The sequence below is a fragment of the Sander lucioperca genome, chromosome 2 (genome assembly GCF_008315115.2).
Source record: "Sander lucioperca isolate FBNREF2018 chromosome 2, SLUC_FBN_1.2, whole genome shotgun sequence".
Classification (NCBI taxonomy): domain Eukaryota; kingdom Metazoa; phylum Chordata; class Actinopteri; order Perciformes; family Percidae; genus Sander; species Sander lucioperca.
Window position 1 is genome coordinate 934,437 of NC_050174.1, and position 25,564 is coordinate 960,000.

The following is a 25,564-nucleotide window of genomic DNA, read 5'->3' on the forward strand; positions in this document are numbered from 1 at the left end:
ACTTTTGAACGTACACATGTTCCACCAAAACAAGTTCCCTCACAAGACTATTTTGCAGAGGCACCGTGGCTCTGTCCGGCGCTTAGCGCCGCCCAAGACCATTGTGATTGGTTTAAACTACTGCTGTCAAACGATTAAAATATTTAATCGTGATTAATCGCATTAATGTCATAGTTAACTCGCAATTAATCACAATGAATCGCACATTTTTATCTATTCTAAATGTCCCTAGATTTCTTTTGGTCCAATTATTTATTCTCATTTTAATGCTCTTATCAACATGGAAAAGTGGATCGGCTTGCTTTGTGCTTTTGTCGCCTGGCTTTGACGAGGGGGCGGAGAATTGGCATCAGCTGTGTGCTTGGCCATCAGCTGTGTGCTTGGTCATCAGCTGTGTGCTTGGTCATCAGCTGTGTGCTTGGCCATCAGCTGTGTGCTTGGCCATCAGCTGTGTGCTTGGCCATCAGCTGTATGTTTGGCTATCAGCTGTGTGCTTGGCCATCAGCTGTGTGCTTGGCCATCAAGTGGTATTTCAGACTGGACGTGCTGCGATGATAGCTCAGTTCACAACGACAAAACACACAGATCACTTTGGTCTTGTCAATGGAACCATTTGGCAACTTTTTAAAAGTAAACTTTCCATTCAGAATCTTTTTGGCATCCATTTCAGCGTCTCGCGCTCGCCATCCACTCAAAACGTAATGTTAGCCTACTACTCTTTGGCCGGCCTCACAAGCCCAAACAAATGTGTGCGGCGTGCCTGTTGTTTAGTTTCCGGTCTAGCTAGGTCCGGTGTGGTGTTTGTAGTTTGTGTCACAGACACCAGTTACAGACAACAGTCACAGACAAGGTGTCTGCACTCCTGTTGTCTTCAGTAACATAACAAGGGAAGACTCGCCCTGTGGCGGTGATGCTAATCTGCGTCAGACAGTGAAAACAAAAACCACCGGTTGGATGCTAAAGACAAGCGTAACGCCGGCACCTGACCAATGCCGGAAAATGGGCAACTTCAACAGAACTACCGCTTTATATTGGATAATTTAGGGATGTAACTAACCATTATTTTATTGTTGATTATTTCCTCGATTAATGGATTAGTTGTTTGGTTTCTAAAATGTCAAAGTCCAAGACGACGTCCTCAAATGTCTTGTTTTGTCCACAACTCAAAGATATTCAGCTTACTGTCACAGAGGAGAGAAGAAACTAGAACAATATTCACATTTAACAAGCTGACAGCAGAGAATTTTCAACAGTTGACATCTAATCAATGAATCTTTGCAGCTGTAGTTGTATACAGGGAACTGCTTTTCCAGAATCAAACATGACTGTTGTAAATGTTGACTGAAAGGGCGGACAAAACGCAGCCAGAACAAATACAGGATGCTCTTAAAGAACTGGTACAAACTGTGGTTGATGAATAACAGGTTGTGAAGACAGAGCATCATAACTGCAAGAATACAAACACACCTTGAGACATACTGTACTGTGACATTGTGTGTATTACGTGTTTCCGCTCCATCCTCAGCTAACACATAATGATTAACACATTAGGGTGGCATCTAAAATGAGCCGATATTGATTTATAAAATCATGAGATGTTTTTTTAAGTTTTTCTAAGCTAGACTGAAGATGTTGGTATCGAATGAAACTAGACGATCTGAGGAATCCATGTCACGCTAAATAACGCTACAAAGTTAGGCGAAATTCTGGCGAGGGAAAAACTGCCATGGCTTTAGGTCTCCGTCTCGGCATCACACCCTTTGCACTAAAGAAATCAATTGTAAAAAAATGTCTCTCTTTACGTAACTTTTACGTAGCTTTAGGGTCAATTCTTAACGTCTACATTACTATTAACAATTTACATCATTCGTTCTCTGAGAATCTCTTTCATGTCCAAGCTAAATTGGTGACATATCCCTGATACACAGCCCTACAGTATATATATATATATATATATATATATATTAGTGCTGTCAAACGATTAAAATATTTAATTAATATTAATTAAATATTTATAGATTAATCGCATTAATGTCATAGTTAATCGCACATTTTTATCTATTCTAAATGTCCCATTATTTCTTCTCATTTAAATGCTCTTATCAACATGGAAAAGTGGATCGGCTTGCTTTGTGCAAATGATTTTTTTATTGAAAACAACATTGGCATATACTGTAGTGTTCAATTTCACACTAACATTCACACTTGGGGCAGTCATTCACACTTGGGGCAAATAATCTCACACAATGTAACGGCTTTGACGAGGAGGCGGAGAATTCGCATCAGCCGTGTGCTTGGCCATCAGCCGTGTGCTTGGCCATCAGCCGTGTGCTTGGCCATCAGCCGGTTGCTTGACCATCAGCCGTGTGCTTGACCATCAGCCGGTTGCTTGGTCATCAGCCGTGTGCTTGGCCATCAGCCGGTTGCTTGGTCATCAGCCGGTTGCTTGGTCATCAGCCGTGTGCTTGGCCATCAGCCGTGTGCTTGACCATCAGCCGGTTGCTTGGTCATCAGCCGGTTGCTTGGTCATCAGCCGTGTGCTTGGCTTTGCGTTAACGCCGTTAATAACGCATTTAACTGACAGCACTAATAATATATATTAGGGCTGGATGATTAATCAAAAAATAATTGTAACCGAAATTCAGAGCCTATAACCGACGTAATTTTACCAAGTCGGTTATTCCGGTCTTTTAATCCTATTAATATTTCCGCGGCCGCCCACTGTGTGTTAATGTACTTTCCCCTTAAAACATTACGGCCGCCGCGTGTGTAGTCGCGTGACTCCGCCCCATCCAGTCTGCGACCATAGGTGCTTTCCGATCGGATAGTACTTGTACTTTTTAGAGGTAAAGTACACTTCTAAGCAGTTCTAAGAACTACTCTCCCCCAAAATCTTTTTTCCCGTTTGCATTCCCACTGGCCAAGTGGCCATAGGGACTGGTAGGAGGGGTAAGGGAGGGATGTAACCACGGCAACGGTCTTTATAGCATCGTCACCAGACCTTAGCGTCACATACAACAACAAATGATGCTAATACTTGTGCACTTTTCCTTTATTAAATGCACGTCCATTCTCGTAGTAATTCACGTAATGTTTTGCTCAACACAGACGGGGCCTCTGCCTGCAGCGCTGTGGACGTGTGTGTGTGTGTGTGTGTGTGTGTGTGTGTGTGTGTGAGTGTGTGAGAGTGTGTGAGAGTGACGGCCGGCGCAGGAGTTTAACTCCGAAAAGATAGTTAACCACAGGTTCCCGTTAATCTTCTGATGGACATTTATTATTTATTTTCTACATTTTTAGGAAACTTTCTTTCTTTTTTTTTTTTTTTACATTAAAACTTAAATTACTTTTTTATAAGACGTTTTTATTTCATTGTAAAATCTACTGTTGTAGATTTCAGTTCAGTTGTTATCAATTGCTTATCTGTGTGTTGTTTCCTTATTTTAGAATCACAAACATAGGATGATGCACTCTTTCATTAGAAAAAATAACCGTGAACATATTTACAGTATAAGGAAAGAAAAAAAATGTAAAATAATCGTTCAATAATCGTAATCGAGGTAACTTGTTCGATTAATCGTGATTATGATTTTAGCCAAAATTGTCCAGCCCTAATATATATATATATATATATATATATATATATATATATATATATATACACACACACACACTATAACACATCACCTCAAACTGCAGTTAACGTCCTATTTTTTCTCATCTAACTATAAATCGAGGACTCTGTGCTTTATCTAGTAAGGCAGAAAGGCGCTATATAAATGCAGTACTTTACCATCGGATGAGTGGTTCTCGACAGCGGTGGAATGTAACTAAGTATATTTACTCAAGTACTGTACTTAAGTGTAAATGTTGAGGTACTTGTACTTTACTTGAGTCTCTTCTTTTTATGCCACTTCCTACTTCTACTCCGCTACATTTCAGAGAGAAATATTGTACTTTTTACTCCACTACATTCATCTGACAGCTTTAGTTACTAGTTACTTTACAACCCGACAACGCTGCAGGCAACAAGACAGGGAACCAAGAGTTTTATAGTTTTATAAATGCATTTTGTCCAACATGTTTGTGAGAATTTACACAATTAAGTTGTGGGAAAATAATACTGGGAACCAAGCACTCGCTACAAACGAGCACTGAACTAGTTTCTTCAAATAAACAGACAACGCTATGCGGCAAACTCTTACCTCAAAGAGCTTCAGTAAGGTTTTCATGTAAAGACGCCGGATGCCGAAGGACACACCAAAGATGGCAGGCACGATAATGAAGACCAGCAGCAGGGTGAACCACACGGTGAGGGAGATGCCGAGCAGGATACACACCAAGTTGTCAAAAGGGTTGAAGAAGAGCTCCATCTTGAAAGTCAGATGTGCGACGAAATCTGTCAGAAAGGGTTGAATTTAAGAGGGCAAAGCAGAGAGGCACAGCACTCCGCCTCCTGGCCTCAAGTGGCCCCGATCTTCTGTCAGAAAAAGGCCTTCATCAAGATAACTTAGGGGACGGAGCTTCTCCTCACACTGAACAGAGAACCCATATATAAAGTACAAGTGGCCGTCTTGGCGAGGCCCTCTGGGGCAATATCACTGAATTTCATCATGTTTACCCTCAATCGGTTTCAGAAACTCAGTTGAAAAAATTTACTCCAGGTTTTTGTCACGTCTTTTAAAGCGGTTGCAACGTCATAAAGACAGATCCTCTGCTGCAGATGTCCTTTGCTTATCTGAGCGAAAGCCTCCCGCTGGCGACAGAGATGTAAACAATGAAACAAGCAGGCACAGCAGGTGGTTCTTTTGTTTGGCGAAGATCCAGCGGCTCAGTGTCAACACAGACCTGAAAAAGATGTACAAACAGACACTCAGAAAGATCCATGTCACAGTAGTATCCCCTCTATGAACCGAGCACTTATGGTGTAACTTAATAATGCAAAACAGAAAACAGTTCCCTGTGTTTCCTCTGAAACGTTAATAACTTTGAATACCGGTCCCGTGTGCAAAGTTATTGCAAAGTAAAAAGAAATGGATGCCACTAATCACGGAATAATCTGGAGCTTTAATGACAAAGTAGGTGTAAACACTTAAGGAACTTAAATCTGTCTTTTTGTTAAGTACAAATATAGAAATAGACACATGACTTAACAAAGCTGAACAAGGTAAACATAAACATTTGACTACTATGTACAGATTTCTATTTCTATATATATATATATATATATATATATATATAGATATAGATAGATAGAGAGAGAGAGAGCTGCAACAACTAATCAATTAGTCGATCCTAGAAAATTAATTGCCAACTATTTTTTATAATCGATTAATCATTTAAGTATTTTTTCATGCAAGAACGGCAGAAATTGCAGTTTTCAGCCTCTCAAATAGGAAGGTTTCATGCTCTTTACCGTTTTAGATCATATTATACTGAGCATCTCTGGCATTTGGACTGACAAAACAAGACATTTAAAAGACATTTTTTTCTGATATTTTATAGATTAAACCATTACAGTTTGCTTATATATCTGAGGTAGTTAAATACAACAGTATATACAGTGTATATTGACAGAAATGTACATGTGTTTAACACTGTAAAAGGTGAATGCTTGGAGAATTGATCTGGTTACAAACGGACTACGTTAACGGTTGATTAACGGGCATGTATCCCTTTTCAGCGAAGGGGCAGATAACTTTATAAACAGACGTTTCTGTTATGAGTTAACAGTGCTGCAGAGATAACGTTAGAGGCCCTCCGTCCCTTCTTATTATAGCTACATCCATGCTCCGTCTTCATCTCCTCTGATGATGCTAACGAGAGGCTCCGTCCCCAGTAACTGTAACGTTAGCTAACAGTTACCAGTTAGCTAGGAATGGAATGGAACGTTAGCTCTCACAACGGCAATTAGCATACAAGTACGACTTAAGCTAGCTAGTCATGGAACTCAAGACTACTTTAACGTCAACGTGAGCACATAAACAATTTAAAGTCTAAAGTGAGCTTGTGGCCTCCCGAGCTCCACCTCGTTTAGCTAGCTCAGCACCCCCCAGAGAGAGGACCGTCCGCCCGGGTGTAAATGAAATGCTGAGCCAACCTTTTTAGTTATAAGCTTGGTTTGGTTGTACAATTAGCGGTATCTTACAGCCTAACGTTACTATCCTAACCAGGAGTTAACATGAATGTATTTAAACGGACCAAGTATTTAACTAACCTTCAGTCATGTTACGTCCGGTACAGTAGGCTTAGGCTGGTCAATCACTCGTCTTTGTCTTGCAGACTGTAGCCAAACTCCACCCGGCGAACAACATGGACAGCAGACAACGGGCAGCTCGGTGGTGCTGGCTACGTACTACGTATTAACTGAACAGCACTCCTCTACTCGGCTGAACGTCACTCAAGTTCCGCCCTGACACCTAGTGGCCAAAACAAGGTACTGCACTTTAAGAGATATACCTTCTATGACCACTAGTGGCGCTGCTGAGCAATGTTTTGATGATTTTGATGAGATTTTATAAAGCAGTAATCATTTCTAAGTGGCTAGGGGAGGGCAAATATTTATGGAGAGAGATTTGTCTCAATAACTGTGTGAACAGATTGACAATCGGTATGTAAATGTGTAATCTGTAGATATAAAACACTTTCCACAAATACAAAAATAAAAGATTTGTAAACCCACTAAATATTTTGCAAATATTAAACCATGTAAATCCACAAACAAGTTCCACAAATAAAATAAAAAATATGTTAGTGATCATCTTCCTAACATTTACAGCTAATTCATGTTTTTGCAGATCCGTTTTTTATATATTTAAAATGGGTTAAATGAAAATGATGGTCACTAAAGGTGAGAAAATAGTTGTTTTTTTTGTAATTTGGATGAACCAACAATTAAAAAGAATTGGAGACCAACACGGTATAACAAAAACTTTTCTTTATTCACACATTTACATCCATGTACAGTCTTGTCAAGTAATCTCAGATTTAGAGAAATGAAAACGGTACTGAAATTTGGCACACCATTCAACCTTTGAACCCTGAATTAATATGCCTATTTCCACAAGGAGAAACTAAAAACTTCATACGTTATATATTCATATAGTGTACTTCAATACGTTAGTATAGCCACTCAATCAACGGCCATCGAACTTGTATTGGATGGCAGTTTTCAAAGTGACAGTTCGTAGTTAAAGGGAACTTCTTGTCAACATCACAAGTATTAAGCGCTACTCTCCAGAAGAGCCTCAAAGTCTGGGGAACAAACCATCTTGTGTTTGACGTTTCCTAACACGGTCAAGTCGCCCGTTCTTCCCTCCGAATTAATAGAGACCAGCTCCTAAAAAAAAAAAAAAAAACGGAGGCGGGGATGAAGAGAAAAGCATGTCAAAGATGTTAATAATTCTGATATAAAATATTTATTCCATGATAAAATAAAAGAACAGTGGGTGGTAGAAATACACTGGAATAGAGGAGTTGAAATTAATCAAATAATCGATGCATCGAATCGTGGATATCGATCAATAATCGGCCGGGCCACAATCGATTATTTCTGTTTACAATTTAAAGTGCCCATATTATGAAAAAAATCACTTTTTCTGTGATTTGGGGTGTTATGTTGTGTCTCTGGTGCTTCCACACACATACAGACTTTGAAAAAAATCCATCCATGCTGTTTAGAGTGAGATACGGTTTCTGAATGTGTCCTGCCTTCAGTCTCTGGGTGAGCTGGTCAAAATCGGCACGGCTTGTGACGTCACAAGCCGAAACGAGCAGGCTAACCGCGACCATTAGCTCGTAGCGTTAGCGTTAGCATGCTACCTCGTTCTCAATAGCAAAGCACTGCTACAACACACACAAGTTCACCATAATCTACGAAAGAACTACTTACATGTGCGCCCTCATTTAGAAGTCTCCCAGCTAATCCTGCCTTGTAACTGAGCAAAGTTGTAGAAACAGCCTTTCTTTTACTGTCTATGGAGCTAGCTAGCTGACATGATCTACATCTGAGCTACTGCGCATGTGCGAGTGCAATCAAAGATAGTACAGAAGAAGAAGAAGAAAAGAGGTCTCAAGGGCCGTTCACATTGTACGCGGCATGCGCTGCGCTCGCCGCTAGGTTGTCCTATTCCCAACTATATTTATTGTGCTCGCCGCCGGGCTCAGCGCAAATTTACGTCATACATGCGCCAATATTTTAATGCACGTCACGTCTGCGTGCGGTGTTTACATCAGACGTGCAGTAGGCTACATGCAACATTGTGTAGGATACACAGTAGTGATTTGGTGGAGACGATGTTTCTGTCTTTGAAACAAAATAAAGCCTTGTTCCATTTGTGGATCCACGTGTGTTCGGTGTTTACTTTTTTTCTTTTTATTCAGACACATCACAGCGCACCGCGCCGCTCTTGCGCATGCCGCGGTCAAAGTTGAACCATGTTGAACTTTGACCGCGGCACGCGCAAGAGCAGCCAGCGCAAAATGCCACTGGCACTGCGCTTTGCTCAGCGCAGCGGCAGACCAGTTCTTTTGCGCGCATGCCATTGACAATAATGGGTTTCATAGCGCAGCGCTGCCGTTTGCGCGTACAATGTGAATGGCCCTTCACTCTGTAGCTAAAACAGAGACCAGCTGAAAAGAGGATCTGCAGCAGTGAGAGAGAGCGGTGCAGTACAACAAAAATATGGTGTTTTTAGAAAATTAAACCATGTAAACCTATTCTGGTACAACCTTAAAATACAATTATGAACCTGAAAATGAGCATAATATGGCTGCTTTAATGTAGGCCTGACAACCTTTCTGTTTACATATTCTGGTATGTTTTGCACATTCAGGAAGTGCCGTGTGCTCAGTGCTGTAGTTTTATGTATCCAATTTATTTAGTATTAGAGCACTGCAGAATGTTTGGTTTTTGAAGCTTGAAAAGCTATGAATTAAATATTCTATATGGCTGTAATAGTAAAAATGTATTTGACGCATCGTGATGCATCGAGATATCGAATCGCTGACATGATAATCGTAATAGAATCGAATCAGGAGATCAGTGAAGATTCACACCTCTACACGGGAAGACTTTCAGAGTTGAGTTCCTCCCCTTCCGGTGGGCCACCACGGGACATGATTTCGGAAAAAATACGTACAGTGGTGAACGTGGCGAGACAAATAATTGTTTGATCCCATTTATTCATTCATGAGCCATGAATTTGAATTTATTTTTTTAAGATTATTTTTTGGGCATTTTTAGGCCTTTATTGACAGGACAGCTGAAGAAATGAAAGTGGAGAGAGAGGGAATGACATGCAGCAAAGGGCCGCAGGTCGGAGTCAAACCCTGGCCCGCTGCGTGGAGGAGTAAACTTCTATATATGGGCGCCTGCTCTACCAACTGAGCTAACCGGGCGCCCGCCATGAATTAGTTTAAACAATAATTTTGCAAATGAAGTCTCAGTTTGTCGTTAAACTGTTAAAAGTTTAAGACCGTGAAAATCTGTGTTGGGAGTAACGCAATACATTACTGTAATTGCATGTTACGTTGTTTGCTGTAACACAGTCATTTAACGCATTACTGATTACATTTCGGTAATATCATGCCCAATACAATCTCAGTAACGCGAGGTAACAACAGGTAACGGTACGGACGACATCTGCGTCTCAACAGGTAACGGTACGGACATCATCTGCGTCCCAACAGGCAACGGTACGGACGACATCTGCGTCCCAACAGGCAACGGTACGGACGACATCTGCGTCCCAACAGGCAACGGTACGGACGACATCTGCGTCCCAACAGGTAACGGTACGGACATCATCTGCGTCCCAACAGGCAACGGTACGGACGACATCTGCGTCCCAACAGGTAACGGTACGGACATCATCTGCGTCCCAACAGGCAACGGTACGGACGACATCTGCGTCCCAACAGGTAACGGTACGGACATCATCTGCGTCCCAACAGGTAACGGTACGGACATCATCTGCGTCCCAACAGGCAACGGTACGGACGACATCTGCGTCCCAACAGGCAACGGTACGGACGACATCTGCGTCCCAACAGGTAACGGTACGGACATCATCTGCGTCCCAACAGGCAACGGTACGGACGACATCTGCGTCCCAACAGGTAACGGTACGGACATCATCTGCGTCCCAACAGGCAACGGTACGGACGACATCTGCGTCCCAACAGGTAACGGTACGGACATCATCTGCGTCCCAACAGGCAACGGTACGGACGACATCTGCGTCCCAACAGGTAACGGTACGGACATCATCTGCGTCCCAACAGGTAACGGTACGGACATCATCTGCGTCCCAACAGGCAACGGTACGGACGACATCTGCGTCCCAACAGGCAACGGTACGGACGACATCTGCGTCCCAACAGGTAACGGTACGGACATCATCTGCGTCCCAACAGGCAACGGTACGGACGACATCTGCGTCCCAACAGGCAACGGTACGGACGACATCTGCGTCCCAACAGGCAACGGTACGGACGACATCTGCGTCCCAACAGGCAACGGTACGGACGACATCTGCGTCCCAACAGGTAACGGTACGGACGACATCTGCGTCCCAACAGGTAACGGTACGGACATCATCTGCGTCCCAACAGGTAACGGTACGGACGACATCTGCGTCCCAACAGGCAACGGTACGGACGACATCTGCGTCCCAACAGGTAACGGTACGGACATCATCTGCGTCCCAACAGGTAACGGTACGGACGACATCTGCGTCCCAACAGGTAGCGGACAGCTGTGTGTCCGAGCAACGGACTTAATGTTTAGGCTTGCTACACGTAATATCATAACATTTTATCAGCGGTGGAAAGTATCTATACCGTAGGCTAAGTCAATACAATTGTATGGTACTTTTAATTGAGTATTTTAATTTTTTCCTACTTTATACTTCTACTCCACCACAATTCAGAGTCAAGTAGGCCTATTGTACGTTTTACTTCACTATTTATTTAATAGCTTTAGTTACTTTGCATATTCACATTACTTATACAAAATATTATGAATAAACTATGTATTATAGTAGATAAAAATGAGACTGTGTTGATCCCGTGGTGAAATTTAAAAGCTACCTGCCAAGTCATTCTTCCGCTGTTATTTTGGTGAAAGTAACGCAAAAGTAGTGTAAAGAAATAAAATTCAGAGACAGTAATATTGTAATATAACTAGGACTGTCAAAATAACACGTTAATTTCGATTAATTAAAAAAAAAAAACGCGTTAAAAAAAAAATAACGCAGATTAATCCATTCCAGCCGTTCTAGCCTCCATTGGACTGTAAAATGAAGGAGGGAGACGAGAATGTGCTGCCTGGATCATTAATTGGAAACATTTACTTGTAAAAATCTTCTTCCTGCCAACCCTGGCTACCGAAATCTGGAGCCACTGATATGTCTGCTCTTCTCTCTGATGCTCTGAAACAGACGATACAGACAACACAAACACCGCTGCACGTGACGCTAGTTAACACTATACTCGACAGCAGCTAACGTTAGCCTACTGCTAGCTAGTTAACACTATACTCAACAGCAGCTAACGTTAGCCTACCGCTAGCTAGTTAACACTATACTCAACAGCAGCTAGTTAACACTACACTCAACAGCAGCTAACGTTAGTCTACCGCTAGCTAGTTAACACTACACTCAACAGCAGCTAACGTTAGCCTACCGCTAGCTAGTTAACACTACACTCAACAGCAGCTAACGTTAGCCTACCGCTAGCTAGTTAACACTACACTCAACAGCAGCTAACGTTAGCCTACCACTATCTAGTAGCTGGATTAAAAACGGTTAAAATGCTGACAGCTAACACTAAACGGTGTAAAGTTTGACTGTGTTTTAGCCGTTCAATGAAACTGGTAAACTACAGCCTCGTGGTGCATTTGAAGTTATTGTAAATGTCCTTTTCCCACCTGGTGGTTGTTTTTGTCGTTCAACAGCAATTTACTAGTGAAATAAGTTATTGTTATACATTATTATTAAATCATTTAATTTTGACCATATGGCCTTAGCAATAAACAAGCCGTTCTTTAATGTCACCGACTGTTGTAAAAATAAACAAAATACATCCCATTCATATACACATGGGGGTGGCAGTAGGGAGTTGGGTTGGAAACCGGAGGGTCGCCAGTTCAAGTCCCAGTACGGACCAAAGTACAGAGTGTGGATTGGTAGCTGGAGAGATGCCAGTTCACCTCCTGGGCACTGCCAGGTGCCCTTGAGCAAGGCACCGTACCCCCCCAACCGCTCAGGGCGCTGGTCCTGACATCTCTCCATTAGTGCTTGAATAGGTCCTGAGCATGTGTGTGTGTATTTCAGGCCTGTGTGTAGTGATTTCTAACAAACAGAGTGTAAATTGTAATTTCCCCACTGGGGATCAATAAACAGTTAAATTAAATTCTTAAATTCTTTTTTTTTTCTTTTCTTTTTTTACTTTCTTAAAAAGTATCGGTTCAGGCACCGTTAATTATGTATGCAATTAATTTCGAACCATTAATTACAGAGTATGTAATTAATTAGATTAATTTTTTTAATCGATTGACAGCCCTAAATATAACGAATAACTCTCAAATTACAGTAAGTAGTAATCTATAATGTATTACATTTAGGAAGTAACTGTCCCAACACCGGTGAAAATACGTAACAAATTAAATCATGGGACCGAAATAAGGTCCCACGGTGGTCCGCTGGAGGAAAGGTACGTCTCTATAGAAACAGATGCAGCATGAAGACAAACGGAGACACATCAATACTACGGTCATACCTGAAGGAAAGAGCACGATGTTCCTAAAGACACGTCGAGTGTCACGTGTCCCAGTATGAGCTGCACCCGGCCAGACTTCCGCACAAGCATCTTTCCCACAAGACCCTCCCGCAGGTCTTTCAGATTGCAGTTGTTGTCTTCAGCTTCCTCCTCCTGTTTTAAAACCAAAATATCGTTTACAACATAGACTGTGCACGTTTTCAAGGGCGTAACTTTGGGTTCAACATTTGGGGGGGGGGGGGGTTGAGATCTCCAACTATCTAGGGGAGGTCCCGGGACATGTCTGCATGTACTGAGGAAAGCGACAAAAACATCGAAAAACTTGTAAAAAACAAAATTCAACGTCAAAAGGCTACAATTATTAGAAAAAAGGCTACAAAAATTCTTAAAGAAGCAACAAAAACTTTGGGAAAAAAACCAGAAACAGAAAAAACTGAAAACAATTGCAGAAAAAAGCAACAACCTCAAAAAAATTTCCAAAAGAAAAGTGCAACGTAAATACCAGAAAAGGTGCAAAAACCCTAAAGAAGCAACAAAAATTGTGAAAAAATTGTCCAAAAAAAAAAACCTTGAAATAAATTGTTGGAAAAAGCGACAAAAGCATTAAAAACGCAACAAAAACATCCCAAAAAGCAAGTTGTAACCCCCCAACCCCCCCTGTAAATTACGCCTATGCACACACAGCCCAGTCTCACGGCAGTTTGTGAAATGGTCACGTTATTGAATCTACTGATTCGTGAACTGAACACGTTAATGTCGTTATTTTCGTGTGGTGAGCACGAATAGTAAAGTAATGTATTTCGTGATCACAGAACGATTACGGTAGCGAGTAGTATTGATAAGGCGGTGTGGCATTTCATTTCCCCGTTGTTGCGTCCCCCAGAGCAGCCCAGTGGCAGGCAGTTCGTGAAATGGTCATGTTCGAAAAAATCGTGACCTGTACACGAATCAATAAATCAAAATAGCGTGACCATTTCACGAACTGGCGTGACCGGGTTGGCACACATCTACACTTCCTCCCGCTGTCCAAAAGGGAAGTCAAAATATCACGTATATGGGCGCTGTGCTCGGGCCGTGGAGCCGCGATATTCAAGTCCCGCCCCACCAACTGTGTCAATCCCAGCTGGCGCACGGCCCCTTTTTTTTAGGGCTGAACGATTAATTGCATTTGCGATAATATCGCGATATGTTAAAACGCGATTTCCTAATCGCAAAGGCTGCGATTTGGTCACATGACTCGCGAGAGCAAATCAGTCTGCACTCTGCAGAGAAAGCATCAACTAGCACGCTAACGCTACGTCGTACCTTGAGCTGATTTCTGTCATTCAAACAACTCTGAGTTGTAGTTTAAAACTTTTACAGCCATTTTAATAAAATGAAGGATTTTATTCTGGTTCGAGTCCATACGTGCAGTTAATGGATACAGACACGCAGAACTGAAGGCTCGGTTGGCAACTATTAGCTAGCTCTGATTAGCGGTTAGCTCTGATTAGCGGTTAGCTCCGGTTAGCGGTTAGCTCCGGTTAGCGGTTAGCTCCGTTATAAAGATATGAGTGGAGGAGCTGCCACTGAGAGGGGTAACAACCAGACTCTGATAAATGACGTTCGGGGAGCTTTCACAGCAGCGTGGCCGCGGTGTTCCAACAGTTTTATTAGTACAGTTAATCCCACGGCAAGAACACCAGCAGCTAGCTAACGTAACTATAGCCTCTCTGAACAAGTACACACGGCAGCACGCAACTTCACGAGGGGGAGGGGCTGGAGGCAGCTCCTCTCTACGCACTGTAAAAAAAATACACTGTTGTGTGTGTGTGTGTGTGTGTGTGTGTGTGTGTGTGTGTGTGTGTGTGTGTGTGTGTGTGTGTATATACTATATTTTTACTTTTTTAACCGTCTAGTGTGTAATTGTGTGTTGTTCATACTATAAAATGATTTATTTTTTGTCTTTGTTGAATAATACAGAAGACAAAGAGCTTAAAAAATAATCTAATCGCAATCGCAATATTTGGGAAAAAAAATCGCAATTAGATTATTTTCAAAAATCGTTCAGCCCTACTTTTTTTCCCGCTGTCAAACTAGCAAAAGTGGATTCGTACACGCCCCTAAATGTACCTTCGCCAGGCGCTTCACACCTGTGCCAGGCGCTTCACGCCGTGCGCTTAGATCGTTAAAATAGGGCCCTATATATCATGAGACATTTCTAAAATAGTTTTCTAAGAAGAATAAACATAGAAAATGTCACTTTTTTATTGGGGCCTTTTATGTTTCATTCAATGTTCAATAAAATAATGTTGGAAATGATTTTTCTCAATTTGTTTTCAAAATTCAACAAACCATTTGTTGTATTTTAGCTGAGTACACTTAAATATCTGCTTATTTACTTAAGCAGATAGATACCATTGCATGTTTGTCTCATATCGTGCAGCCCTAGCACCTCCCCTGGTTTACACACATTACCTCAACATCATCATGTATTTATCATGTAGAGGGCAGCTGTATCTACCTTAGACTCTGTCTTCAGAAGCACCGACTGTCCGTCCTCTGACTGCACCTCGGTTTTCACCGGCCGGTGCTCTTGGGTGGGCGGCTGGCCGGGCAGCGTGTCAGGCATCTGCATGAAGAACAGCTCCTCCCCTTTGCCCAGACTCCATCGATGCAGCAGATCTGGAAGAACGTCGGGCTCAGGGAGAGGGGGCGGCCGGAAAAATCCCTCCGACTTCTTTATTTCCATTTCCTCGGGCTCCTGTTTCACTGAAGAGAGGATAATGTGTATTTTCAGAGAGCAGCGGTGCAAACAACGTTGATATTTATTTCTTTTCTGCTTTGGAATAGTCTCCCAATAAGCTTTAGGTCATTTGACGCTGTGGACTCTTTTAAAAAGCAGCAAACAAATTAAAGCTGCAAAGATTTTTTATTTATTGAGTTTTTGTACACTTGACATTACATTACATGTCATTTAGCTGACGTTTTTATCCAAAGCGACTTACAATTAAGTGCTTTCAACTGTGAAGGATCAAACTCCAGACCACAAGTAGTAAGTGCAAATACATTAGCGTTAAATAGGCAAAGCTACAAAGAGACATATGAAAGTGCAGGTTCGAAAGTGCATGTTTTTGAAAAAAAAGAAAACCGGCAGCTGATTGGACGAACGCATCACGTGGGTCTGGCTTCTCCGGAAATTCAAAGCCAGACTGTCATGGCGGCTCGTTCAGAATACGATCTCATATTGGACTAAAATAGTTCACCGAAACGTGTTTCTGAAAATATTTTAAGAGAGAAATAGGCCGTGCAGTTGCTGAATCTGTCTTCATTTCAGATCAACAAAGGTCAGTTTAAAAGATTTTCGTCAGATTTTGAGAGACTCTAGTCACGCTCATCCCGCTCCCCGTTTCCTAGTTAGCTCTCCACCAATCAGATTGGTCATTTGAGTCTGACTGCCGGCAGTGCCCGCTCCGCCGATTATACATGTCAAATCGGCCAAAATGAAGGCCGACGGCCCCTCGGACGGACGACGGCACGGAACACACCGATCAGACTCGAGTCACCGACCTCGCCAGACTGTCCAACGGCCGATTATCAGCTCTGTGTGTCAGCGCCTTACCCCAATAATCCAGAAAATAACCGAATGAAGAATAACGCTGGTTGCGGCCCTATTTGACTGTATTAGATTTGATTTATTTGACAGTGAAGCACTTTGTGACTGGTGTCTGTGAAAGGTGCTATTTAAAAAATATTGCTTTCACAAACTATCATAAATATTGGACACCACTACGTAGATACAAGGACCATACCTTCAACTGCATGTTCCATGGGTTCGACGTCGTCGTCCTCCACCTTCTCGATTTTAACAGCAGCCTTAGTGAATTCCTCCGTGAACCCCCATCCCGACACAGCGAGGGGAAGCTGGACGGGGCAGCTGCTCCGCTCACTTCTCAGGAAGGGATCGTCTATGAACTGAAAGAATGCAACAGACGAGGAAAGTTAATGTCAAGGAAATGCAAAATAAAGCTACTTAAAGGGTTATTTCGGTATGTTTTAACCTGGACCCCGGACTATGCACGGCAGTAAGCATTATTGGATCGCTTACAGTTAAGTCAATAGCTGTGTTCGAAACCGTTCCCTCACTCACTCACTATTCCCTATATCAGTGGTTCTCAGATGGGGGTACTTTGGAGGACTGCAGGGGGTACGTAAGATTTTTTGCAAAATGTTTTACAGACTATTTTAAGACTATTTTAAGACTGTAGTTACTTCTGTCTTTTTTTTCCTAAGTTTGTCTCTGTTTTAGAAGTTTGTCACCTTTGTTTGAAGGTTTTGTCGTGCGTTTTGACCTTTTCTTGCCTTTCTTCCTGACTTTTTTCTTTAAAGTTTGTCACTTTTTTCGAAGTGCGTCACTTTTTGGATTTTTGTCACTTTTGTCGCCCTTGTGTTTCCTTCCTTTTTTCTACTGTGTTTTCTTCAAAGTTTTTATTGCTTTTTTGAAGTTTGTGTCTCTTTCTTCGAAGTTCGTATTACTATTTTCGACCTATTCTTACTCATTAGCATTTAAATGTTTTCCAGGAAAGGGGCAGAACAAAATAAGCTGTTTGCTTCCACCTGCTCCTTCTCGAACTAATCCTTTTATTATATATATATATATATATATATATATATATATATATATATATATATATATATATATATTTATTTTTTTTGAAAAAATATAGATAATTATTTTGAAAATAAATATAAAATATATATATAAAAAATATATATATATTTTTTTTTTTTTTTGAAAAATAAATATTTATATTATTTATATATATAAAAAAGAAATATATATATATAAATATTATTTTTGAAAAAATATATAAAATATATATATATAAAAAAAATAATATATATATTTTTGAAAAAAAATAAAAATAAAAATATATAATAATATATATATATATATATATATATATATATATATTTTATTTTTTTGTTTTTGTTACACTCGGATTGTTTGTGTTTAAAATTTTTGTTTTGTCTTGCAACATTGTTGATTGTTTGAGATAAATAAAAAAATGAAATGTTTTCCAGGTACAAGGCTGTTGTTTAGTGTGGCCGGTTAGCTCTGTTGGTAGAGCAGGCGCACATACAGAGGTTGACTCCTCGACGCAGCGGCCGCAGGTTCCACTCCGACCTGATGCCCTTTGCTGCATGTCATTCCCCTTTCTCTCTCCCCGGTCATGTCTTCATCTGTCGTGTGAAAATAAAGGCCTAAAAAAAGCCCCAAAAAATAGGAATGAAGGCTGCTGTTTAGTAAATCCATCGCTGTATTCTTCCTCTTTATAGAGACTTTTTTTTCCTACCAAAAATTATTCGCGCTGGTTAGGGGGTACATGGCTTAAAGAAACCGTTCAAAAGGGGGAACATTATTGAAAAAAGCTTCAGAACCAGTGCTCTATATAGTGTTTATTAGAAAGTGAACTATATCGGGAACGACCAAACAAGATTTCGGTCACTCACTGAAAACATCTTTGCGTGACTTGTGTCAGGAGATGCGGCTATTATTTGTGTGACGGAGGCCGGCGCGCCCAGCATCATGTAAACAAACCGAAACAAAAATACTTCCAATACGTCCCTGAAACAAGCCGAGCACCCAGGAGGAAAGTAAAAGGTTGTATAAAATATATGTTGCATGTTACCTTTATACCGTCTAGAAACGAAAGGCCGCTCCATTTTTCCAGGTTACTTCTGCTTCTCCGGTTCTCTCAGGTTACTCTTTCCTCCCGGAAAACACGGCATTGCATTGTGGGTATACGGGGGTAAAATGTAGGCTACATCGTATGTACACTCAAATTAGCAGTGCATTGTGGGTATTTTATAGTGGACTATATAGTGAATTAAACGCAGAGAATTCGAACACCACTACAAACTATTTCTGTGATAGGGAACGGTTTCAAACACAGCTACTGAGTCTGTGTTACCTTATTTGACAGAAATCTATGCATTTTCCTGTTATTTCTGACAAATTGATAAACAAAGTGTATATAATGATTGAGTAAATTAAACCCCAATTAACAAAACTGGTTAAAAAAATGAATATATAAAACTGAGATTAGTGCTCATATTCTAGTTGTTTGGCAAATTGCTCCTAAACGCTGACAGACTCAGATTATTATTCTAAGTGTCCGACAATATCATTGAAGGGACCCCTACAGAGAAAGACTAAGAATAGCACTTTAGTGGACACACATTGAAGGTGCCCATAGGGGTCCAGGTTAGAAAATACCAAAGTTACCATTTAATATCGACCACCACCGAGGGACTTACAGTATCTCGCTCCAGCTTGGCGAGAATCTCTTTGGTCTCTTCCTCCGTCTCTCTCTTCTCCTTTTTAATATTGATGATAGGTGAAGGTCCCATGCTCGGAGCTTCTTTCTCATTCTCGTAGCTCCCTGTGTGTGATACAAATAATAATAATGTATTCTTTATTAATCCCGAAAGGGGAAATGACAATGTTTTCACTCTGTTGTTATTACACACAGGCCTGAATTACACACACACATGCTCAGTACCTCTACATGCACTAATGGAGAGATGTCAGAGCGAGGGAGCTGCCCGTGGAAAGGCGCCCTGAGCGGTTGGGGGTTCGGTGCCTTGGCAGTGCCCAGGAAGTGGACTGGCACCTCTCCAGCTACCAGTCCACCACCATACTTTGGTCCATATGGGGACTTGAACCAACAATCCCCCGGTTCCCAACCCAACTCCCTACTGACTGAGCTACTGCCACCCCCAAAGATGCACTTAAACCAAGACACAATCCAGCATGTGTAATAAAGCCTGTGGAACTGCATTTGTAAAGAATAGGGTTTGACGTCTCCAGCTCGGTCGGTCGATGTGCTCTTGTACGACCAAATTCTCATTGGTCGGACAATCGCTGGCGTTACTTCCATGTATACATCTAGCCTGTCCACCAAAGCTGAAGACATGCCAGGCGCTCTTGTGAAAACACCCAGCTGGGAGCGTTAGAGCGCTTTAAGGTAAAGGTACTTTATTGTCACATGCACATACATGTAGTGAAATTCATTCTCTGCATTTAACCCATCCCTCAAGGGAGCAGTGGGCAGCCAATCACAGCGCCCGGGGACCAACTCTAGATCCGAGCCAGTGCCTTGATCAAGGGCACTGACTGGAGGACCTAGTACATGTTTTTCTGATGGTGGGGGAAACCGGAGCACCCGGAGGAAACCCACGTAAACACGGGGAGAACATACAAACTCCACACAGAAAGGCCCAGAACCTTCTTGCTGTGAGCTAACCATTGGGCCACCATGCTTCAGCAGCCTTTTGTTTTCTTTATTGCTGAGGCACCTTTGTTGAATCTGGTTGCTAAGATTAGAGATGGTCCGATTCCATTTTTTGCTTCCCGATACCGATACCTGAACTTGCGTATCGGCCAATGCCGAGTACTGATCCGATACCGGTGTGTCATATATTTGATTGTGTTTTAACAGCTGTATACTTCTATCCCTGTATGGATGTGATATGATTTCTATCTTTGTTGTTCAGCCTGGATCAGGTTATTAAACTTTTTGTGAAACATGAATAAACACAAACAATGAACGCTTCAAAATTGTCCTTAATTATCCAGTTTGACAATCAGTCTTAATGGAAAAAGAAGATTAATGCCAAATAAATAAATAACACCAAAGTCTATATATGATGATATTATATATATATATATATATATATATATATGCAAGGTTTGCATGATTTCATAATCCCCGCATTTTCGTTGCAAAAAAGTCACATATATCTTAGTAGAAAGTTGAAAAATGTTGCGTTTACTTCACACAAGAGCAGCCATTTTCCCCTGTTGCCATGGGAACGTTATGAAGTGACGTAATTACGCGACGTGAACATCATCGAAAAGCTGCAAACCCCGCGATGAAGCCATGATGAAACCGCTGTTTTTGCAAGTTCCCGCAATTTCATCGCATAAAATTGCATAAATATCCCGCATATTCCATCGCATTTTTTAAGAAAACGTGCCGCATAATCAAGGAGTTTAGCCCCGCAACAATCACAAAAAAACTCTGCATTTTCTGGAAGGACTGAGAGAGAGAGAGAGAGAGAGAGAGAGAGAGAGAGAGAGAGAGAGAGAGAGAGAGAGAGAGAGAGATAGATACACACTTTGGTCTTTGTTGTATTCTCCACTGTGATTGGATAGCTAGGTAAAAAGTCAGTGACGAGCACCGTTGAAAATTTTTCAACTCTGCGATTACAATAAAACCTCCAAACGTGCAGAGCTCAGCGCAGAACAGACGCTCAGCGCAGAACAGACACTCAGCGCAGAACAGACGCAGAACAGACACTCAGCGCAGAACAGACGCTCAGCGCAGAACAGACGCTCAGCGCATAACAGACGCTCAGCGCATAACAGACGCAGAACAGACGCTCAGCGCAGAACAGACGCTCAGCGCAGAACAGACACTCAGCGCAGAACAGACGCAGAACAGACGCTCAGCGCAGAACAGACGCTCAGCGCAGAACAGACGCTCAGCGCAGAACAGACACTCAGCGCAGAACAGACACTCAGCGCAGAACAGACACTCAGCGCAGAACAGACGCAGAACAGACGCTCAGCGCAGAACAGACACTCAGCGCAGAACAGACGCAGAACAGACACTCAGCGCAGAACAGACACTCAGCGCAGAACAGACGCTCAGCGCAGAACAGACACTCAGCGCAGAACAGACGCTCAGCGCAGAACAGACACTCAGCGCAGAACAGACGCTCAGCGCAGAACAGACACTCAGCGCAGAACAGACGCAGAACAGACGCTCAGCGCAGAACAGACGCTCAGCGCAGAACAGACGCAGAACAGACACTCAGCGCAGAACAGACACTCAGCGCAGAACAGACGCAGAACAGACACTCAGCGCAGAACAGACGCTCAGCGCAGAACAGACGCAGAACAGACGCTCAGCGCAGAACAGACACTCAGCGCAGAACAGACGCTCAGCGCAGAACAGACGCTCAGCGCAGAACAGACGCTCAGCGCAGAACAGACACTCAGCGCAGAACAGACGCAGAACAGACACTCAGCGCAGAACAGACGCTCAGCGCAGACGCTCAGCGCAGAACAGACGCTCAGCGCAGAACAGACGCAGAACAGACGCTCAGCGCAGAACAGACACTCAGCGCAGAACAGACGCAGAACAGACGCTCAGCGCAGAACAGACGCTCAGCGCAGAACAGACGCTCAGCGCAGAACAGACACTCAGCGCAGAACAGACGCTCAGCGCAGAACAGACGCTCAGCGCAGAACAGACGCTCAGCGCAGAACAGACACTCAGCGCAGAACAGACGCTCAGCGCAGAACAGACGCTCAGCGCAGAACAGACACTCAGCGCAGAACAGACGCAGAACAGACACTCAGCGCAGAACAGACGCTCAGCGCAGAACAGACGCTCAGCGCAGAACAGACACTCAGCGCAGAACAGACGCTCAGCGCAGAACAGACGCTCAGCGCAGAACAGACGCTCAGCGCAGAACAGACACTCAGCGCAGAACAGACGCAGAACAGACACTCAGCGCAGAACAGACGCTCAGCGCAGAACAGACGCTCAGCGCAGAACAGACGCTCAGCGCAGAACAGACGCTCAGCGCAGAACAGACACTCAGCGCAGAACAGACACTCAGCGCAGAACAGACACTCAGCGCAGAACAGACGCAGAACAGACACTCAGCGCAGAACAGACGCTCAGCGCAGAACAGACGCTCAGCGCAGAACAGACGCTCAGCGCAGAACAGACGCTCAGCGCAGAACAGACGCTCAGCGCAGAACAGACGCAGAACAGACGCTCAGCGCAGAACAGACGCAGAACAGACACTCAGCGCAGAACAGACACTCAGCGCAGAACAGACGCAGAACAGACACTCAGCGCAGAACAGACGCTCAGCGCAGAACAGACGCTCAGCGCAGAACAGACGCTCAGCGCAGAACAGACACTCAGCGCAGAACAGACGCAGAACAGACACTCAGCGCAGAACAGACACTCAGCGCAGAACAGACACTCAGCGCAGAACAGACACTCAGCGCAGAACAGACACTCAGCGCAGAACAGATGCTCAGCAGAACAGACGCAGAACAGACGCTCAGCAGAACAGACGCTCAGCAGAACAGACGCAGAACAGACGCTCAGCGCAGAACAGACGCTCAGCGCCTCGTTACGATGCTGCAGTTTGCAGCATCGTGTGAATATGCGGCGCTGTAGTTTCTAAGCATTTATAACAATAAGGATTGGGCATCGAGAACCAATTCCTGCTTGGAATCGTTTAAAAAATTACAATTCCAGTAGAATCGTTTGGAGGATTTGGTTTCAAATCTGATCATCGCTTCCCAATTTAACGTGCGCAAGTTTTGGTTTCCGTAGCGACCAGGCGCTTGTTGTGTTGCAGCCATGGAGCACAGTGAGCAGCGCTGTAGTCTGGCTTTATTTTACGTTGAAAAAGCTGTAAAACTGCAACCCACCATTGAATCAAAATAAAACTTTTCTCTTATTTGTGAAATAGGCATGTGACCCGTTTCAACTCCACCCCTCAAAGAATCAGAATCAGGAATCGATAAGAACCGGAATCAACAGGAAGAATCACAATCAGAACTGTTAAAATCCAAACGATGTCCACCCCTACTTATAACGTAACGTGGCCTCAGGAAAAACGCTTTCATGGGCACACAACGCTCCCAGGTAAAATGCACTTTGATTCAGTTTATCTAGAGAAAACATGCAGGTGTTTTTCCCATCGACCAATCGATTGGTTGGAGAGTCGGTAGAACTTCAAGATTTTCTTTGGTTGAATACAGCCTTAGTACAACTCCTCAGAGTGAATGGTCATCCGGCTGAACTCCTACCTTTCTTTTTCATCATCATCTCTGCGGGCCCCTGCTCAAAAATGGAGTGGGACTGGATGACTTCTGGGCGCCCTCGGCCCCGGCCTCTATCTCTGGGACCGCGGCCTCGACCTGCGTCCCTCCGGTCCCTCCTCTGCCCGCCTTCAGCTTTCGTCCTGTCAAACAGAATCAAGTCATTGGCCGACAGTCAAAGACACGGTTCAATCCTTCTTCTTAGACAAATGTTTCTTCCTTTTAAAAGTCAGTTTAGAACTTACTCTTCTTTGGCTTTTCGGCCGATAATGTTGGGTGTGAAGGTTTTCTAAAAAACAAAAACACAAAAATAGTACTTAAGTATAGAAACATGGAGTTGGATGTGCATTTAAACACTTCCTGGACAATGATTATTTTAACTAGGGCTGCACAATATATAGTTGTTTTTTTTAATGGTCATCACAATATCAACTGGTGCAATATACATATTGCGAAAGACACTCAGAGATTTGTTTGTGTTAGTTGTAAGAAAATATCAGGAGATAACTACTGTATTTTCCGGACTATAAGTCGCACTTTTTTTTCATAGTTTGGCTGGTCCTGCGACTTATAGTCAGGTGCGACTTATATATCAAAATATATATAATTTAACATGTTTTTAAATGTTAATTCATACTGAAAACATTACCGTCTAAAGTCGCGAGAGGGCGCTCTAGGCTTGTGACAACTATATGCTGCTCCTAAAGACAACCAAAGCCCGTCTACGGAAAGCCGTTCCACTCCCTATTAAGCCCCATTGTACCTACTTTGGTTGCAGTTCCACCAGAGTTCCACTGGGGGTGATCACGGTCCAGTGCAAAATGAATGGGACCCTATGGAGCTAGACGGCTAAATTTGTCTCTTTCGCCTGATTGTCGATGAGAAATCTCAGATTTGATTGTAGTTTTTGCAAGTTCAACATGGATTATAGGTCAAAAGTTGAATGAACGAGTACTTATGCCCTTTCGATTTGTTACAGGTTGAGTCGTTGTTGCCCATAACACGCTAGCATTCTGCTAATGAATGCTGATTGGTCAGTGAAGGACTGATTACGATCGGAGATCCCGCTTGATGGCATCCGAAGCACAACCAGAATATCAGAGTGAATATTTCGGCGTGGTCTTTAAAACATTAGCAAACCTCTTTCTAGCCCGTGTATTAACAGGGAGAGTCTAACCTGTCAGCTGTGTTGTCGATGCCTCGAGAGAACAAAGGAAGTGACTCAGAGCTCGCCGTAAAGCAGAATCTCTGGCCGTATATGTGTATGACGTCATTGACATTTTAAAAGGCTTTTTAGAACAAAAAAGCCACTTTAAAAAAATCTAACACCCAGCAGTGTGTATTTTCTTAGCCTCCCCTTTCAAATGCAACATTCAAATTACTAGACAAAAAATTATATCCTGAGAAAAGTGGATTTTGAGGGGTATAGCTCCATAGAGTCCCATTCATTCTGCACTGGCCTGTGAGCGCCCCCTATATGGAACTCTGGTGGAACTGCAACCAGTTCAGAAGCCGGAAGTAACGAGAGAGTGGAACTTCTTCCCATATTAGAAATTCTTTGAGACAACCTATCCTATTCTGCAGATTTCAAACTGCAGGTAGTAAAATATGCAGCCGAAAACGGTAATGGAGCAGCAGAAAGAAAGTTTGGAGTGAGAGAGAAACTTGTGAGGGACTGGTGAAAAGGTGACTCTTACTGCAATGAAGGAAACAAAGAAAGCTAATCGGCTAATCGCGGGCTGAAAGCAAGATGGCCAGAGCTGGAGGAACGAGTCCACAGACGGGTGCTTGAACAACGTGCTTAGTCAGTTACGTCTCCACGCCCTGGTAGTTGTTCTGTGTGCTATTGTCTAGCTGAAGAACTGTTAATGTGTTACGTTAACATAC

The 25,564-nt window shown here is 42.9% G+C and overlaps 2 protein-coding genes across 3 annotated transcripts in view; both read right to left on the reverse strand.

Annotated features, from left to right (window-relative positions):
* LOC116053893 (glycerol-3-phosphate acyltransferase 4) overlaps positions 1-6,427 on the reverse strand; it is a 28,654-nt gene extending 22,227 nt beyond the window's left edge. Inside the window, exons 1-2 of the mRNA XM_031305112.2 lie at positions 6,215-6,427; positions 4,203-4,845 (exon numbers count right to left, since the gene is read on the reverse strand). Of these exons, the coding sequence (XP_031160972.1) occupies positions 4,203-4,370 (168 nt within the window). The 5' untranslated portion in view covers positions 4,371-4,845; positions 6,215-6,427. The remainder of the gene's footprint in view (positions 1-4,202; positions 4,846-6,214) is intronic.
* A 492-nt stretch (positions 6,428-6,919) lies between these two features.
* polr3d (polymerase (RNA) III (DNA directed) polypeptide D) overlaps positions 6,920-25,564 on the reverse strand; it is a 23,673-nt gene continuing 5,028 nt past the window's right edge. For both annotated transcript variants that reach the window (XM_031305118.2, XM_035998920.1), the window contains exons 3-9: positions 23,923-23,966; positions 23,666-23,820; positions 19,078-19,202; positions 16,569-16,731; positions 15,281-15,528; positions 12,778-12,930; positions 6,920-7,336 (exon numbers count right to left, since the gene is read on the reverse strand). In XM_031305118.2, coding sequence (XP_031160978.1) covers positions 7,220-7,336; positions 12,778-12,930; positions 15,281-15,528; positions 16,569-16,731; positions 19,078-19,202; positions 23,666-23,820; positions 23,923-23,966 — 1,005 coding nt within the window. In that variant the 3' untranslated portion in view covers positions 6,920-7,219. The remainder of the gene's footprint in view (positions 7,337-12,777; positions 12,931-15,280; positions 15,529-16,568; positions 16,732-19,077; positions 19,203-23,665; positions 23,821-23,922; positions 23,967-25,564) is intronic.